Here is a 16,944-nt window from a genome sequence, read left to right on the forward strand (position 1 = left end):
CAGCCCCCCTGATCAAGCAAGAGAACCTATACCATTTTAGATAATTGACTGTCTAGTCTCTTCTTAAATGCCTCCAGTGATGAAGCACCCACGATTTCTGGAGGCAAGCAATTAACTGTCCTCACCGTTAGGAAGTTTCTTCTTAATTCCAGTTTGCTTCTCTCTTTGATTAATTTCCATCCATTGTTTCTTGTGTCCTGCCCTCTGGTGCTTTGGAGAATAATTTGAACCCCCCTCTTCTTTGTGGCAGCCCCTCAAATACTGGAATACTGCTACCATATCACCCCTAATTCTTCTTTTCTTTAGACCAGGGGTGTCCAAACTTGGGAACTTTAAGACTTGTGGACTTCAACTCCCAGAATTCCCCAGCCAGACATGCTGGCTGGGGAATTCTGGGAGTTGAAGTCCACAAGTCTTAAAGTTCCCAAGTTTGGACACCCCTGCTTTAGACCAAACCCAAATCCTGCAGCAGTTCTTCGTATTGTTTAGTCCTTTCATCATCTTAGTTGCTCTTCTCTGCACTTCCCCCCCCCCCAAAAGTCTCAACATCTTTTCTGAAGTATGGTGACCAAAATTGATCGCAGTATTCCAGGTGTGCTCTTACTCTGGCCTTATAAAACGGTGCCAATACTTCACACGAGGATTACCTGCATATTCCCCCCCCCCCCCATTTTGCTTCATAGACTGCAAATCCTTAAATGGACGTTAACTTTCCTTGGGGAGTGAGATTTTCAGAGCAAGCATGCAGAAGGTCAGACCGTTCAACATGGAGACGCCATCTCGTTTCCCCTCTGCTTTCGGTGTGAAATCTTCCCACTCATATTCTCATTCAACACGTACCAGCAGGCTACCGACCCTGCCTTCCTCTGCTGAAGGCTCCTGGGTTGAGAGCTAATTAAACCGGCCACCCAACTTGGCTTTAACTAGACTCACCAGTCTCTCTCCCCCCCCGCCCCCCACCCCACGTCCAAGCAATCTAAGGCCTGGGGCAAAGAGTTGGGGAGGAGGGGGGGGGTTGCAATTGGACAGGGTGGAGTAGCGGCCATGGCGATGCAGGAGTTGCCGTGGTAACTGGGAGCTTAATTGTCCTCGGTGACTTCACCTCGGTGGGAAATGACCTCCATTGTGGCAAGGCCAAAGAACGGATTACGGAGGTGCTGGGAATGAACAGCTGCAAAGGAAAGGGATTGAATGGGGTAGCTGGGGAGGGGTGGGACTTGGAGTGGTGGGGTGTCCAACCCAACATCTAATGACTGATGAAAATGCCAGGAGGTCTATGGAGCTTCTTAATCATGCAGGTCGTGGTTGTGCCAAAAGCTGCTTTTTGAAAAGGCAACTGGGCTTTATTGGTTTTCTTTCTTTTGAAAACATTTCGCTTCTCGTCCAAGAAACTTCTTCAGTTCCAACTTAACTGGTGGGGAATGGAAGGCTTTGTAGTCTTTGAAGTCATCTTGGTTGTTTGAGAATCATTGAGGCCATTTGGGGTTTTATCTGTATCCTCAAAGTCGCCTGGATCAGAGTGCAAATGGGGACTTTCTTAAAATACTTTGCAGATGAAAGCTTGCAAATTGGAAGTTTGCAGATGTTGCAACGGTGATTGGTCTCATTCAAGACAACGATGCACCTGCAGACAGACGGGAGGCCCAATAGCTGGCCTGCTGGTGCAGCCAGAACAATCTTGAGTTAAATACGCTCAAAATCGTAGAAATAATGGTGGATTTTAGAACAAACCCACCTATGCTACCACCTCTTACAATACCAGACAACACAGTATCAACAGTAGAGACCTTCAAGTTTCTAGGTTCTATCCCATCTCAAGACTTAAAATGGACACCTAGCATCAAAAACATGTGTCAAAAAAGCACAACGAGCCCAAGGAGCTGCTGATCCTGTTCTACAGAGGAATTGTTGAGTCTGTCATCTGCACCTCCATAACTGTCTGGTTTGATTCTGCAACTCAACAAGACAGACAGACACAGACACAGACTTTAGAGGATAATTAGAACTGCAGAAAAAACCAATTACTACCAACCTGCCTTCCATTGAGGACCTGCACACTGCAAGAGTCAAAAAGAGGGCTGTGAAAATAATAACAGACCTCTCATATCCTGGACATAAATTGTTTCAACTTCTGTCCTCAAAACGACGCTATAGGGCACTGCACACCAGAACAACTAGACACAAGTTTTTTCCCAAATGCCATCACTCTGTGTAACAATTAATTCCCATAACAATGACAAATAATTTACTAAGACTGTATTACTATTATTCTTTTCTTCCTTCCTAGTATCTATCTCTTCCCACTTATGACCATAACTATGTTGCTTGTATCTTTCAATTTACATTATTTTGTTTGTTTCCTAGTATGATTTGATACCTTATTAGTAACCTTGACTATTACTAAGTGTTGTTTCTTTTTATACTTGATGAATGTATTTTATTCTTCTTATGTACACCGAGAGCGCATGCACCAAAGACAAATTCCTTGTGTGTCCAATCACACTTGGCCAATAAAGAATTCTATTCTATTCCTTTTTACTTGCCTGGACAAGACAAGCTTGGTTCAAGATTGAGAAGCTGGCCTGAGCATCTTGAGCAGAAGAATAATGAGGTAAGTGTGAATGGCCAATACATTTGAGAGACGTTCCTTCTATGGAGCTAGTTTCATCTGTGCACAGGTGAGATTAGGAGAACGTGACACAAAGCTGAGGTTGTGGCAAGGTTATCTCTGCGAACATTATGTGTGATTTAAACCCTATGCTTTTGCTCTGGTGCCTTCACAATATCAACTGTGCAAAAAACAAAAAGAAACCTAGGAGCAACAACTACAATTCTTCTTGCTGTCAGATTTGTCCATGGTCAAAAACCAGATGATTTTTGGGAAGGGAAAAAGAACTGCAAGAATATGAATTGGGAATTCACTGTAAAGACTGATTTTGAGTACAGCAGTCTCTGGAATTCTTTCATCATGGCTCCTGAATGTTTCTACAGTAAATTATCTATCAGAAGGTCTAGAAATCTGGCGTGCCTATTTTACTGGTTTTAACCCAGCCTTTCTGAAAAAGAAACATGACAGAGAAAAAGTGGTGATTAAGAAAAATAAATGAAAAAGCAAGAGATGAAAAAGACAAGAGTAATTCTCCCCATCCCATCTCTTTGCTCCTCTTTATATAGCCTTCATTGAATGTTGTAGCTAATGGGTTCTTAATAGGAAAACAAAGTATTGCTAGAACAAAATTCTAATATTAGAATTTCTGAATAAACAGAGTTGGAAGGGAGCTTGGAAGTTTTCTAGTCCAACCCCTTGCTCAAGCAGAAAACCTTATACCATTCCAGACAAGTGGCTTTCCAATCTCTTCTTAAAAGTACAACTCCTGGAGGCAAGTTGTACTACTGGTTAATTGTTCTCACTGTTAGGAAGTTTCTCCTTAATTCCAGGTTGCTTCTCTCCTTGATTCCTTAAGTCCAGGTTGCTTCTCGCCTTGATTAGTTTTCATCCATTGTTTCTTGTCTTGTCCTCAGGTGCATTGGGAAATAGGTTCATCCTTTCTTCTTTGTGGCAGCCAGCTAAATGCAACTATCAATTGTAGAATCTCAACTGTAATCTTGCACAGGGACCATACACTAGAAGGACTACATCAAATAGGGCAGATGTTTGGCTTTTGCTAGCCATCTTGGAAAGCAGGTATTTAGTTCCCCTTTGCTATATTTTTGGGATGTAGTTGGAATTATAGGAGAGCCTACGGCACCACTTACAGTAGGTCAAAACCAAAAGGCGCAATTTGAGAACTTGGGTTCGCATGCATCAGCCAACTAATGTTGCAATGAGCTCCCAATCAATTCCAGAAATTAAAACATGTAAAAGGAGACCAGGTGGTTAAGATGCTGAGCTTCTTGATCAGAAAGGTTGGCAGTTCAGCAATTCGAATCCCTAGCACCACGTAACGGAGTGAGCTCCCGTTACTTGTCCCAGCTTCTGCCAACCTAGCCGTTCGAAAGCACGTAAAATAAATGCAAGTAGAAAAATAGGAACCACCTTTGGTGGGAAGGTAACAGCGTTCCGTGCGCCTTCGGCGTTTAGTCATGCCAGCCACATGACCACGGAGACATCTTTGGACAGCGCTGGCTCTTCGGCTTTGAAATGGAAATGAGCACTGCCCCCTAGAGTCGGGAACGACTAGCACATATGTGCGAGGGGAACCTTTACCTTTACCTTAAAAGGAGTAGATATTACAGACATTACTATTCTGCAACTCTTTTTAAGTTGAGTGAAATCAAGTCTAACTTGGCTATAGGCCTGGTCTCTTTTACAACTTCTGGAGTGCACTTCTGGCAGGCTACCCAAGGACCACGAGCACACACCCCCAGCCCAGAAACAGCTGTGCTCCCCTCTCTATCACCCTGCCTAAATCCCCAACCTTCAATTGTTTTCTAACCCTTCTTTCCTTCCTTCTGGAAAGTCCCAGCTCTGTGCGATTGTGTATTAGAATATCTACCTTAGCATCAAGCAATAGTCTCCAACAAATGGTTCTCGGTTTCCTGCCAATTATCTGCAGAATGTGGGCCTATAATCTAATAAAAATTACCCTATGAAATGACAACGTAACCTGACCCACTTCCCCTTGTAGCAATCCACTTAATTATTAGGAGCAAGTAAATTGGACCGATTTATTAAGTCTACGTTCGATCTGAAGGCTGTTGGATCAATCGGCCTAACGTTTTCCACCTGCAAGGCGTATTTGAGCCAAGTCCTGGAACTGTACGTTTCTCCTTGAAAGCAGCAAATCTCCTTAGGAATCGTCTGTCTTGGCTCACAGACTGGGTTTCTATGTCAGATATAATGTTCCTTTTCACATTTTGCCTTGCAGAGCTCTAACCCTGAAACTATTTTATTTCCTGCTCCAGTGGCCGTATCGAGAAACAATCCCTGCCTGTCGCATCTTAGGTTGGTAAGGACACATCTTTTTCCAGCCCAGGGCTCTCTCTGAAGGTTATTATTATTATTATTTTATTATTTATTAGACTTGTTAGCCGCTCCCTCTCCACGAAGGGACTCGGGGCGGCGTACAATAAATAAATCACATGTTTATCACATCACAAGGTGCTGAAACACGTCCGCCTGGGACACTTCTATGTCTAGTAGAACCTCTGGTCACGACTATAATTCGTTCCATAACTTTGGCCGCAACCTGATTTGGTTGTGACCCGAAACTAACCAAATGAATGCAAAATTAATGCAGCAGTTAACACGTGGGTTGCTGTTGTTTGTAAACAAACAACAGGAAATTTGGCACTTACCCCCCCCCCCCCAAAAAAATTGGTTGTAGTCAGAAGTTTCCGTGACCAGAGGTTCTACTGTATCTAGAACCAGATCTAGAAGAGTTCCTTAAGCATCATTGTTATAACGGCACGAGATCGGCAATCTGGCATAACCAAGAACCCAATCTGCCTTTGAATTACAAATATATCTTCCTATTTTTTTTTTCAGTAAGATGGTGAGAGCAATACTCTTTTAAGATAGAGCTGTCTGTGCTTGGCAACTTTTAAGATTTGTGGACTGCAACTCCACAAGCCAAGAATTCTGGGAGTTTTAAGTCCTCAGGCCTTAAAGTTGCAAAGTTCTTTTCCGCAAGATGGTGAAAGCAACTTTCTAAGACCAGGGTGTCGAAGACTGACAACTTTAAGCCTCGTGGACTTCAACTGTGCAAGTCTTAAAGTTGCCAAGAATTCTGGGAGTTGAAGTCCATAGGTCTTAAAAATCGCCAAGATTGGACACCCCTGTTCTAAGATATTATTTTCATGAAGCCAATGTGCAAATGGAATTCTCTGCCCCTGTCCCAAATTTCCCATTTCATTAACCTGCCATGCAACGTAACAAAATGAATTCCTACTTTTTATGTAGCAATAGCACTTAAACTTATATACTGCTTTACAGCCCTCTCTAAGCGGTTTACAGAGTCAGCCTCTTGCCCCCAACAATCTGGCTCCTCATTTTACCCACCTCGGAAGGATGGAAGGCTGAGTCAAACTTAAGCTGGTCAGGATCGAACTCCTTACAGTGAGCAGATTAGCCTGCAATACTGCATTCTAAACCACTGCACCACGAACATGGCTCCATGTTGGAGAGTAAACCATCAAAGCATCATGACATACTGTTAGTAAAGCAATAGCAATAGCACTTAAGACGTATATACCGCTTCACAGTGCTTTACAGCCCTCTCTAAGCGGTTTAGAGTCAGCCTCTTGCCCCCAACAATCTGGGTCCTCATTTTACCCACCTCGGAAGGATGGAAGGGCGAGTCAACCTTGAGCCTGGTGAGATGCGAACTGCCAAACTGCAGTCAGCGGCAGTGAGCAGAAGTAGCTTGCAGTACTGCACTCAAACCACTGCGCCATCCTGGCTCATATAACCTGTAGGACAATATTTTCCCAATCTTGGCTATTTTAAATTGTGTAAACTTCCAGAACTCAGCATGAAATCCACACATTTTAAAATGAGCAAGGTTGGGAACTGTAGGCTATCAAGAAACTTCGGTATTTGTTCCATGGGTTCTTCCCAACCTCTCTAAATACGAGAAACTATAGTTCGACTGCAAATTCCTGTGCTGAAAACGAGTTTGGGCAGAGCTAGAAAAGAGAGAGGCATTTTTCTTCTTTTTTTCCTGGAAGAAATTTAGCTGATGGAATAGACCAGTTGCAGCTCACTCCAGGGCTACATCTGTGCTTAAATTCTCTCTCTGCTCTTACACCTGCCAGCTCGTTCTGATTTACAGCAGGACGAGTGGTGCCCTCTGGTGTCTGCAAGCACAAATTTCTACACACCGCTGTTAAAACCGCAGGGTGCTAAACCCAGTTTTCTCTTCCCCTAAGCCTGGGCAATTTTCTTCCTTTCTTTTACGAACCGTGGAGATCTAAAATGTCAACTTCCCCCTCCTGAAGCGTGAAGAGGTTACAACGGCAAATATCATCTGCCGACTTGGAAATAGCAGTTTCCCAATTCCCCTAAAACTGCAAGAGAAGTTAAGTTTCAGGAACAGTGCTCAGCAGCCTAAATTCTATTTGGGAAGGGGGTCATATTTTCTCAGTGGCCGACGGGCACCGCATGATGGACCCCAGCTCAGATGCTGCTCTTTATAAAAAGATGTCAGGGATGACATACGGCTACACAAATTGGAAGGTTGGGTAACAATTGCTAAAATTGCTCTCCCTGGTACATTAGTCCTGTGCCCTGAGAGAGAGAGAGAGAGAGAGAGAGAGAGAGAGAGAGAGCTTCGGGATGGGCAATCTGAAGTAGAACTTTTTGGGTGGGAGGTTTATGAACGTTCTTTCTGCGCCAACTCAGGAAGCTCAAACTGCCCAAGGAGCTGCTGATTCTGTTCTACAGAGGACTTGTTGAGTCTGTCATCTGCACCTCTATAACTGTCTGGTTTGGCTCTGCAACCCAACAAGACAGACACGGACTTCAACTGATAATTAGAACGGCAGAAAAAAAAATTGCTACCAACTTGCCTTCCATTGAGGACCTGCACACTGGCACGAGTCAACAAGAAAGCCGTGAAAATATCTACAGACCCCTCACATCCTGGACATAAATTATTTCAACTCCTAACCTCAAAACGATGCTATAGTGCACCGCACACCAGAACAACTAGACACAACAGTTTTTTCCTGAACGCCATCACTCTGCTAACTAAATAATTCCCTCAACACTGTCAAACTATTTATTAAGGCTGCATTCCTATTACTGTTAATCTTCTCATCGTTCCTATCACCCATCTCCTCCCACTTATGACTGTATGTCTATAACTTTGCTGCTTGTATCCTTATGATTTTTATTGATATTGACGGTTTCCTGATTGCTTATTTGTACCCTGTGACTATCATTAAGTGTTGTACCTTATGATTCGTGACGAACATATATTTTCTTTTATGTACACTGAGAGCATCTGCACCAAAAAGAAATTCCTTGTGTGTCCAATACATTTGGCCAATAAAGAATTCTATTCTATTCTATTCTATTCTATTCTACTCTACCCTATTCTATATCCCATATTCTATTCTATTCTATTCTATTCTATTCTATTCTATTCTATTCTATTCTATTCTATTCTACTCTACCCTATTCTATATCCCATATTCTATTCTATTTTATCCTATTCTATTCTATTCTATTCTACTCTGCCCTATTCTATATCCCATATTCTATTCTATTCTATTCTATTCTATTCTATTCTATTCTATTCTATTCTATTCTATTATTATGTTCTAATCTTACGTATTTTGCTGAATGAACCAGCTCCATTGTAAATTATTATTTTTTCCCCACTGATTGGTATCATAAGGGTGAAAATGATAATTTTTACAAGTGGGTCTATAAAAAGATGATGTGGTCATGGATGACGGGAGGCAGGGAGCAGGCTATGCAATACCCAGAGCTGTTTTACTGCTGTTGGGGGTGGGGTGGGGAGTGAGGAGGAGGAGGGAGCCGGCCACTACTGCGTGGCAGCCAAAAATGACAACTTTGTCTCCAAAGCTATGCGTCCACGTTACATCATATGGTTTGGGAGAAAGCAAGCAAGAGCCGATTCAGCAGCCCCTGGATTAAACGGGGCTCAGTGTCCTATCTCACGTTAAGGATGTTTCTGGTTTATTTTAAATCCTGTTTGGAAATGGGGCTAAGACCCCTTTAAAAAACGCACCCTTCCGAAGCGCCCATTCCTGCCCTGCCCTCCCCTCCCTGTTGAAGAGGCTTCTCTGCTTGAACCCTGCTCAGATTTCGAAGTGCAGACAGCTCGGATGCATCCAGACATATTCTCTTTATCTCTGGATTAACAGTTTGCATAGTTCCAGGATCTCAGATGTCGCTCGGGAAGCCCAGGGAAGGGGAACAGGCGCAAGCGGCGTCGCTTATTAAAAAGCGCAGCCCAAACTGGAATAGCTCAGAACTAGATCCAAGTCTCTTCCTGCCCACACTGGCACCACCCAGATATGCCGGACTACGGTCCCCATCATTCTTAGCCTTGTTGACGAAGAACAGCGGTGGGATTCACTTACCTACCCTACTGGTTTGCAAATGTGAGCGCGTGGGTGCTTCCTTCTGCGCGTGCGAAGTTCTCGCGCATTATGTCGAGGCGAATGGGTGGAGCCTCCTGGAGCCGCCCCTACTGGTTCGCCCGAACCGGACAGCACCGGCTGACTACCACCTCTGACTAAGATTGATGGGGAGTGTAGTGAAGCTTATAGAACTCTAGGCTGGGAAAGACGGATGTAGCCTGCTTAAGAAAGAAAAGGGTGTGTTTTCCCCCTTTGTTTTGTTTTATTAACTTATTTATCTGACTTGGTTTCAGAGAGCTACAAGTATCAATATTAATGCAAAGGTAGGCCAATTGCTTCTCGTTTGCAAACATAAACTCCATTGTACGCCGCCCCGAGTCCTGTCTGGAAAGGGAGCGGCTAATAAATTTAAATTTATTATTATTATTATTATTATTATTATTATTATTATTATTATAAACCAAAGCCAAAAGAAATTGGCAAAATGAGGAGGAACAGGAACTGGGTACAGTAAGTCTAGTGAAGAGAAGGACCAGGGGAGACATCATAGCAGTCTACCAATATTTGAGGGGCTGCCACAGAGAGGAGGGGGGGGGGTCAAGCTGTTTTCCAAGGCACCCGAAGGCCAGGGAAGGAACAATGGACGGAAACTGATCAATGAGATATTCAACCTAGAAATAAGGAGGAATTTTCTGACAGTGAGAACAATCAACCCATGGAACAGAAGTTGCCTTCGGAAGTTGTGGGAGCTTCATCACTTGAGACTTTCAAGAAGAGACTGGACTGCCCTCTGTCAGAAATGGTGTAGGGTCTCCTGCTTGAGTGGGGGGCTGGTCTAGATGACCTATAAGGTCCCTTCCGTTAATGTGTTAAATGTATGAGACCGATTCATTTACAAAGAGGAAGAAAGAGCTGTCTACTTTTAATTCTGGAAACGATTGAAGCGTCTCTGGGAATGTGTTGCTCAAGAAAAGAGGAAAAAAGAGGATTTCTCTCCAAGTTCTCTCCCAAAACCAACATCTTTTGCATATTGCACACCACCTCCTGCCAAAGGATGATAAGTTCTCTAGACCTTTGTGGATGTAGCTACATCTACTTCTTCTTCTCCGACTTGGAACTGGCAATAGACACAATCTTGTCTGTTGTTCTCAGGGCTACACAGAGAAGGTTAAGGTGAAAAATGGGGAGGGGGGAGAAGGAAACCCATTGGCCTAAATCAGGACTCAGCAACCCATGGCTCTGGAGCCGCATGTGGCTCTTTCATCCCCCTGCTGCGGCTCCCTGTTGCTCAAACTATGCATCACAACCACCCATGTGTGACACCCGCCGGCACATGATTTATTGAGCTTTTCAACCCCCGATAGGACAAGCATGGTTAAATCCGAGAAAAGAAAGGTTAAGGTCAACATTCAGAAGAAAACAGAATGTTTAATTCAACTACATATACTAGTTTTGTGGCCGCTAAGAAAAGAAGTCAGGCACGGGAAGGAATTTGTACCTCCCGGTGTTTTCCTTTCTGTGGGAAATAGGTCCAAATGGCTCTTTTGAGTGTTTAAGGTTGCCGACCCCGGCCTACATCAATGGTTTTCAAGCCATTTATTTTCATAAAACTAAGGCCACCTTCTCGTCCCTTCCTTCCCAATTCTCCATCATCGATGAGACTCTGAGCAAAGTCTTCAAAAATGGGATTAAATCTAGCTGGTCTAGAATTTTTCTTTGCTTCCAGAAAGTCTATTTTAAGGCAAGGGTACCTTGGCAACTTTAAGCTTGGCGGACTTCAACTCCCAGAATTTCCCAAACTCCCAATTCTGGGAGTTAAAATCCGCCAGGCTTAAAGTTGCCAAGGTTGGAGGCCCATGTTTTAAGGGATGAGATCTCAGCCGCAGTTGCTCCCTAAGACTGAGAAGTCCCTGGCCAAGCAAGGCAGATGTCTTTCCTCTTGTAGAAGAAATCAAAGGCTCTGATTCTCAGCTCCCAACCCTATTTCCTGCCATCAAACGGTTGGTGTTAGAATTGGAAACTGCCTTGCTGGGTCGAGGACCAGAATACTACAACATTGTTTTCTCCTTGTGCAGGCATCAACAGACACATGCCAAAAAAGCCAACACAGTTCTAGGCTGCATAAACAGAAGGATAGAATCAAGATCAGGCGAAGTGTTAATGCCACTTTATAAGGCCTTGGTAAGGCCACACTTGGAATACGGCATCCAGTTTTGGTTGGCACGATGTAAAAAGGATGTTGAGACTCTAGAAAGAGTGCAGAGAAGAGCAACAAAGATGATTAGGGGATTCAAGGGTAAAACATATGAAGAAAGGTTGAAGGAACTGGGCATGGCTAGTCTAGTGAAGAGAAGGACTAGGGGAGACGTAATAGCAGTCTTCCGATATCTCAGGGGCTGCCACAAAGAAGAGGGAGTCAAGCTATTCTCCAAAGCACATGAGGGTAGAACAAGAAGCAATGGGTGGAAACTAATCAAGGAGAGAAGCAACTTAGAACTGGGGAGAAAATTCCTGACAATGAGAACAATTAAACAGTGGAACAGCTTGCCTCCAGAAGTTGTGAATGCCCCAACACTGGAAGTTTTAAAGAAGAGACTGGATAACCATTTGTCTGAAGTTGTGTAGGGTTTCCTGCTTAAGCAGGGGGTTGGACTAGAAGGCCTCCAAGGTCCCTTCCAACTCTGTTATTCTAAATAAGGTTTGGGCATCGCTATTCTTCCTTTTTCGGTGCTGCCGCATTTCCTAGAATAAAGAAGTCGGAAGGCCCACGAGGATCATCTCACCAAGCCCTCGCAGAAATACCAATTAAGCTTTCTTAGAAAGGTGACCGGCCAGCGCCCTCTTCTCAAAAACCTCCAAGACATGAAACCCCACCTTCTCTGCCAAAGGGGAAGGTTTTAGGGCAGAACCCCGCGAAGAATGGCAGACACCTCGTGTTTCGGGGCTGCTGGGATCTATATTTTTATCTCCCAGCTGACTCAGAGGGCTTACAGAGAGCGGCTGAAATGGTTGGGATGCTAACGGCTTGCTCACCTGATGGGCTCTGGATGCCTTTAATAGCCAGGAAATGCTCTGGCTTGCCTTTAGCAAACAAGTATCAAAAGACCCCCCAAAGGGCCTAGATTTTTCACCAATGACAGCAAAGATCTTAATCTGTTGCCCAGACAGACGTGCGTTCCTCGCATTCCATCAAACTCCAGCGTGACCCACAAACAGAAGCCAGGACCAAGCTGTGTTAGATGTAAGAGATGAGATTACTCCCAAGTTCGGTTTTTTTAATAGCAGGCATCTCCCGCGGATTTAGCGCATATCTCCCCAGCGTCCCCTACCAATAGCTCCCCTCGTCATGCCAAAAAAGCAAAGAGGTACAGCAAAAGAAAAATTTCAGGAGGGGGTTGAGAGGAAGGGCTGGGGACCCTCTCTGTCCACTGCTCCTCTTCTAAAGACAGGCATTTTGCTAGCAAGAATGTCCGGATTGGACCCAAAAGGGATTGTTTACAACAGACTGAGCCGAGAGCCCACCCAGGCTGACAAGATCTTTTCTTAGCTGCCGATGATCTCATTTCTTGGCTGGCTTCTCCCAACCATCTCTTTACCATCGTTAGCCACCAAAAAAAGGATCGCTCTTGTGTTACGTAAGGGGACAGGAGAAGGGGATACGCCTTCCTTTCCCTAGCGAGGCCTTTTTCGGTCATCTGCTTTCTCCCTCCTCTGGACGTTGCCACAGTATCAGATCATTGGGAGAGATTTAGAACAGCCTTCAATCAGCCAGTTGGTCTTCCCGGCTACGGAATGGAGGCGTAAGGCCGCCATGTCACCGGCGGGGCGGTTTTAAGGTGAAGGGCATCCTTGCTTAGTGAAGAGAAGGACCAGGGGAGACATGACAGCAGTGTTCTAACATCTCAGGGGCTGCCACAAATGAGAGGGAGTCAAACTATTCTCCAAAGCACCCGAGGGTAGAACAAGAAGCAATGGGGGGAAACTAATCAAGGAGAGAAGCAACTTAGAACTGAGGAGAAACTTCCTGACAGAACAATTAATCAGTGGAACAGAAGTTGCCTCCAGAAGTTGTGAATGCCCCAACACTGGAAGTCTTTAAGAAGATGTTGGATAGCCATTTGTCTGGAACGGTATAGGGTTTCCTGCCTAGGCAGGGGGTTGGACTAGAGGACCTCCAAGGTCCCTTCCAACTCTGCTATTGTACTCCTTGGGAACCTGGAATGTAAGATCCCAGTGTTTACTTCCAGTAAACATTGGAAGTTATTAAGAACAGATTGGATAAATATTTGTCCGGAGTGGTGTAGGGTTTCCTGCCTAGGCAGGGGGTTGGACTAGAAGACCTCTGAGGTCCAACTCTGCTATTCTATTCTATTCTATTCTATTCTATTCTATTCTATTCTATTCTATTCTAAAGACCCAGCCTTTGCAAGGAATGATAAGCCACTTACTCTCAAGTAAAACAAGCCCCTTTTCAAAACAGGGTAGGGACCAGAGTTGGGCGTCACATATTGTAACAACTGGTTCACCCACGACGTGAAAATGTGATCGCACGTACGACAAGCAACCTGGAAGTAAGGAGGAACTTCCTAACAGGGAGGAAAATTAACCAGTGGAACAGAAAGTTGCCTTCAGAAGTTGTGGGTGCTCCCATCACTGGAGGTTTTAAAGAAGAAACTAGACAGTCCCTTACCTGAAAGGGCATAGGTCAGAGATGGCAAACCTTTTCAGCACCAAGTGCCCAAACTGGAACATGTGTACATGCATTTGCGCGCATCGGAGTGCCAGAAACCCAAAGACCATTTGGCTGGCATGCACATGCCTGTTTTTGGCCATTTTAGGCTGTTTTTCCAAGCCGTTTTCTGGGCCATTTTCCAGGGTGTTTCATGCTGTTTTTGTGCCTAAAAGCAACCAAAAAAACCAAACAAAAAACAGCCTGGAAGAGGCCCGGAAACACCCCCAAAAACGGCTTGAAAATGGCCCCAAACGGTCTGAGAACGGCCCAAAAACATTTTGGCAGTTTTTGGGGTCGTTTTCAGGTCGTTTTTCTGGCGCCCACAAAGACTCTATTTTATATAGTAGGACACTAAGCCCTTCCGTTCTGCACGCTACCTTCTCCTGGTTTTGTGATCTGCAACAGCTGAACCTGGACCAAAGTGGGATCCCAAAACTACCATTTTTTTTTGTCTCCAGCTGCACCGTTGTACGGGGAAATGTTTGCAAGCAATCTCAGTTGGGCCTCGCGTCCACGTCACCCGCCTCTCTTCAAAGAAACACACGTCTTTATCAGCGCTTCCCCAGGCTGGTGACAGTCCAGCATTTGAGGGAGGCCTGACATTTCCCCGAAATGTCCTCCTGCCTCTAAGCATCTTCTCTCCGAGGGTATCGACTTCTCGCTTGTTCGCTCCCTTTTTTTAAAAGCTCATTTTCGGAAGCCCGCTCATTCTTCCTGACCTGGTTAAGCTTTAAAAAGAAAATCAGCAGGCTCGTACCTATTAGCATTCCCCGTGACCTCAACATTTTTTGGCAGCCTTTGCTTCAAATAGCTCAAATAGGCTAGACTGTGAATATGATGTCCTTCGTACCCCAGACAGCTGTCCTTCGGGGCTGTCGGTTATAGGGAAAGGAAGGCGGGGAGGGGGGGAGGATGAACAGACCATCAGCAAAAATTCAACGTTCACATCGCCGCTGAGCCGATCAGTTCATAAACACAAACTTCTGTTGGGATATTTAAGCACATTTCAAAGGGGTTCTGATCGAGGCTTCCCCAGCAGCGCAAAGCTGAGTCCTCATCCCGATAAAACTCCTTTTATTTAATTTACAGTGAATTCCTCTCCAGGGAAGTCTTCCCTCTCCCGCAGTCTTTCAAGATAGTTCACCATTACTGACCTTTATCAGGCTTGGAGAGTGGCCATGCCGATATCTTTCAGATGCCGCAATACTTGGCAAGAATGCGGGAATGAACGAATTGTCTCCTGCAAACTCCACTCCTCTTTTGCGCCTCTTTTACTCCCTATGGGAGGGGCCATTCCCCATCCACCTGTGGCCTTACTCCCAAGTCGACCCTTGTTCCTTAGCTGTTCCCTTTGTCTGGCAATTCTGCGCATGCGCACACTGGGAACAGGTTCCACTTGTTCGTCTGCCTCACTGATGTCTGACTCCGAAGGCAGCTGATAACTGTTGGACCATCTCTTCCTCTGATGCACAGCCTTCATCAGAGCTTTCCCAGACTCCAGGACTGGCCCATGTTCCTCTCCAACCTCCTCACTGTCCGAATTTGCTGCCAGTTCTGCTGGCCGCTGGCGGGCCACAAGAAGTGGGTGAAGTTCATTTTGGACGTGTTGTGGGCTGCCATCAAAGCTGGCAGCAGACTCGGACAGCGAGGAGGGTGGGGAGGAACATGGCCAGTCCTGGAGTCTAGGGAAGGTTCTGACTATCACCTACCTTCGGAGTTGGAGGTAAGCTGGGCAGAGGAACAGCTGGAGCCTGTTCCCGATGTGGGCATGTGCAGAGCTGCCAGGAGAAGGGAACAATTAAGGAACAAGGGTCGACTCGGGAGTAAGGGCAAAAGTGGACCCTGAATAGCCCTTCCAATAGGGAATAAATAGGAGCAAAAGGGGAGTGGTGTTTGCAGGAGTTCACTAATTAGTTCTTATTATTGTGAAGATTTGCTTATCTGAGTTTGTGCCCCACAGAGACTCTTTGCCAGTTATTTCACTGTACAGCGTTGTGACTAGAAGTTCTCAGCCTGGCAACTATCTAAGGACTGATAAGGTCTGCGGTTGCAATTAAACCTTGTAAGACTTATTCCCGGGACTTTTCTAGATGTGAATGCTAGGAATTCACATTAAGCAAATAAAAAGGGGAGGGTTTGTGGGACAATGAGTCCGTTTTTGTGATTCTGTTAAGCCTGGGTCAGAACAGAACAGTGTTTTTGGGCCCTCGTTTGCAACTTCTTTGAGGCGCAAGAAAGAATCTAAAGATCATTGAAAGACCATCTCTGGAAAACCTCCAAGCACTTATTATCTGGGAAGGTAGGTGATAATTTAAGAAAACAAACCTTTCTGGTGGAGCCCTCCAATTTCTGGAATCAACTCAAAGCCATAACTTGCTTGATACTCACACCAAGAACAAGGCACCTCTCTAGAGCCAAGTTCCAATTGTGTAATTCTGGTTGCACACTACAACTTTACCTTTGGATCAATGTCCCAAAGAGCAGCTGTAGGAACTTCTGCATGTTCTCTGACCACAGCCAACTCCACTGGTCCACCATGATCAGACAAAGGAGGTCCAGAACGACGTCTGCCAGCGAAGTGTCTGGTCCTGCAAACGTAAGAACATTTTACACCAGGTCTACAACTTCGCTACTTCATGTAAGAGTACCGTCATGTTTTTCCTAACTCTAGTTGAGATACTAGAGATCGCATCAACATGAAAAGTATATACACTTAAGTTTGGTGTACTAGGGAAGGTATTAGGCTAGAAACCAGGAGACGGAGTTCTAGTCCTGCTGCTTTGGGCATGAAAGCCGCCTGGGTGACTTCGGCCCGATCATCAGGAGACTGTGAATTCTAGTCCCATCTTAGGCACTAAAACAGGCTAGGTGACCCAGGGCCAATCACAGGAAACTCGTGAGTTCTAGTTTAAGTTATGGAAGACGCCTGGGTGACTTTGGCCCGATCACCAGGAGACCATGAATTCTAGTCCCACCTTGGGCACAAAAGCAGGCTAGGTGACTTTGAGCCAGTCCTTCCTTCTCATCCCAAACTTTCTCACAAGGTTGTTCTTGTGGGGAAGGTAGGAGGGAGTGTTCACCACCTCGAGTTATATATAACCATCATTTAAAAAGTCTAAAAATAGCTTTTATCCCTCCTTAAAAGAAAAAAGGACACG

General features: G+C 45.0%; 1 protein-coding gene across 3 annotated transcripts in view; it reads right to left on the reverse strand.

Moving 5' to 3' along the window:
- SNX19 (sorting nexin 19) overlaps nt 1-16,944 on the reverse strand; it is a 395,229-nt gene that overhangs the window by 366,926 nt on the left and 11,359 nt on the right. For 2 of the 3 annotated variants that reach the window (XM_081961262.1, XM_081961263.1), the window contains one exon: nt 16,245-16,374. In XM_081961262.1, the coding sequence (XP_081817388.1) occupies nt 16,245-16,374 (130 nt within the window). Of the gene's footprint in view, nt 1-16,239; nt 16,375-16,944 lie in introns of all 3 variants that reach the window. The other variant, XM_081961264.1, reaches the window with a different exon arrangement.

Source organism: Natrix helvetica (assembly GCF_964273705.1).
Source record: "Natrix helvetica genome assembly, chromosome: 8".
NCBI lineage: Eukaryota > Metazoa > Chordata > Lepidosauria > Squamata > Natricidae > Natrix > Natrix helvetica.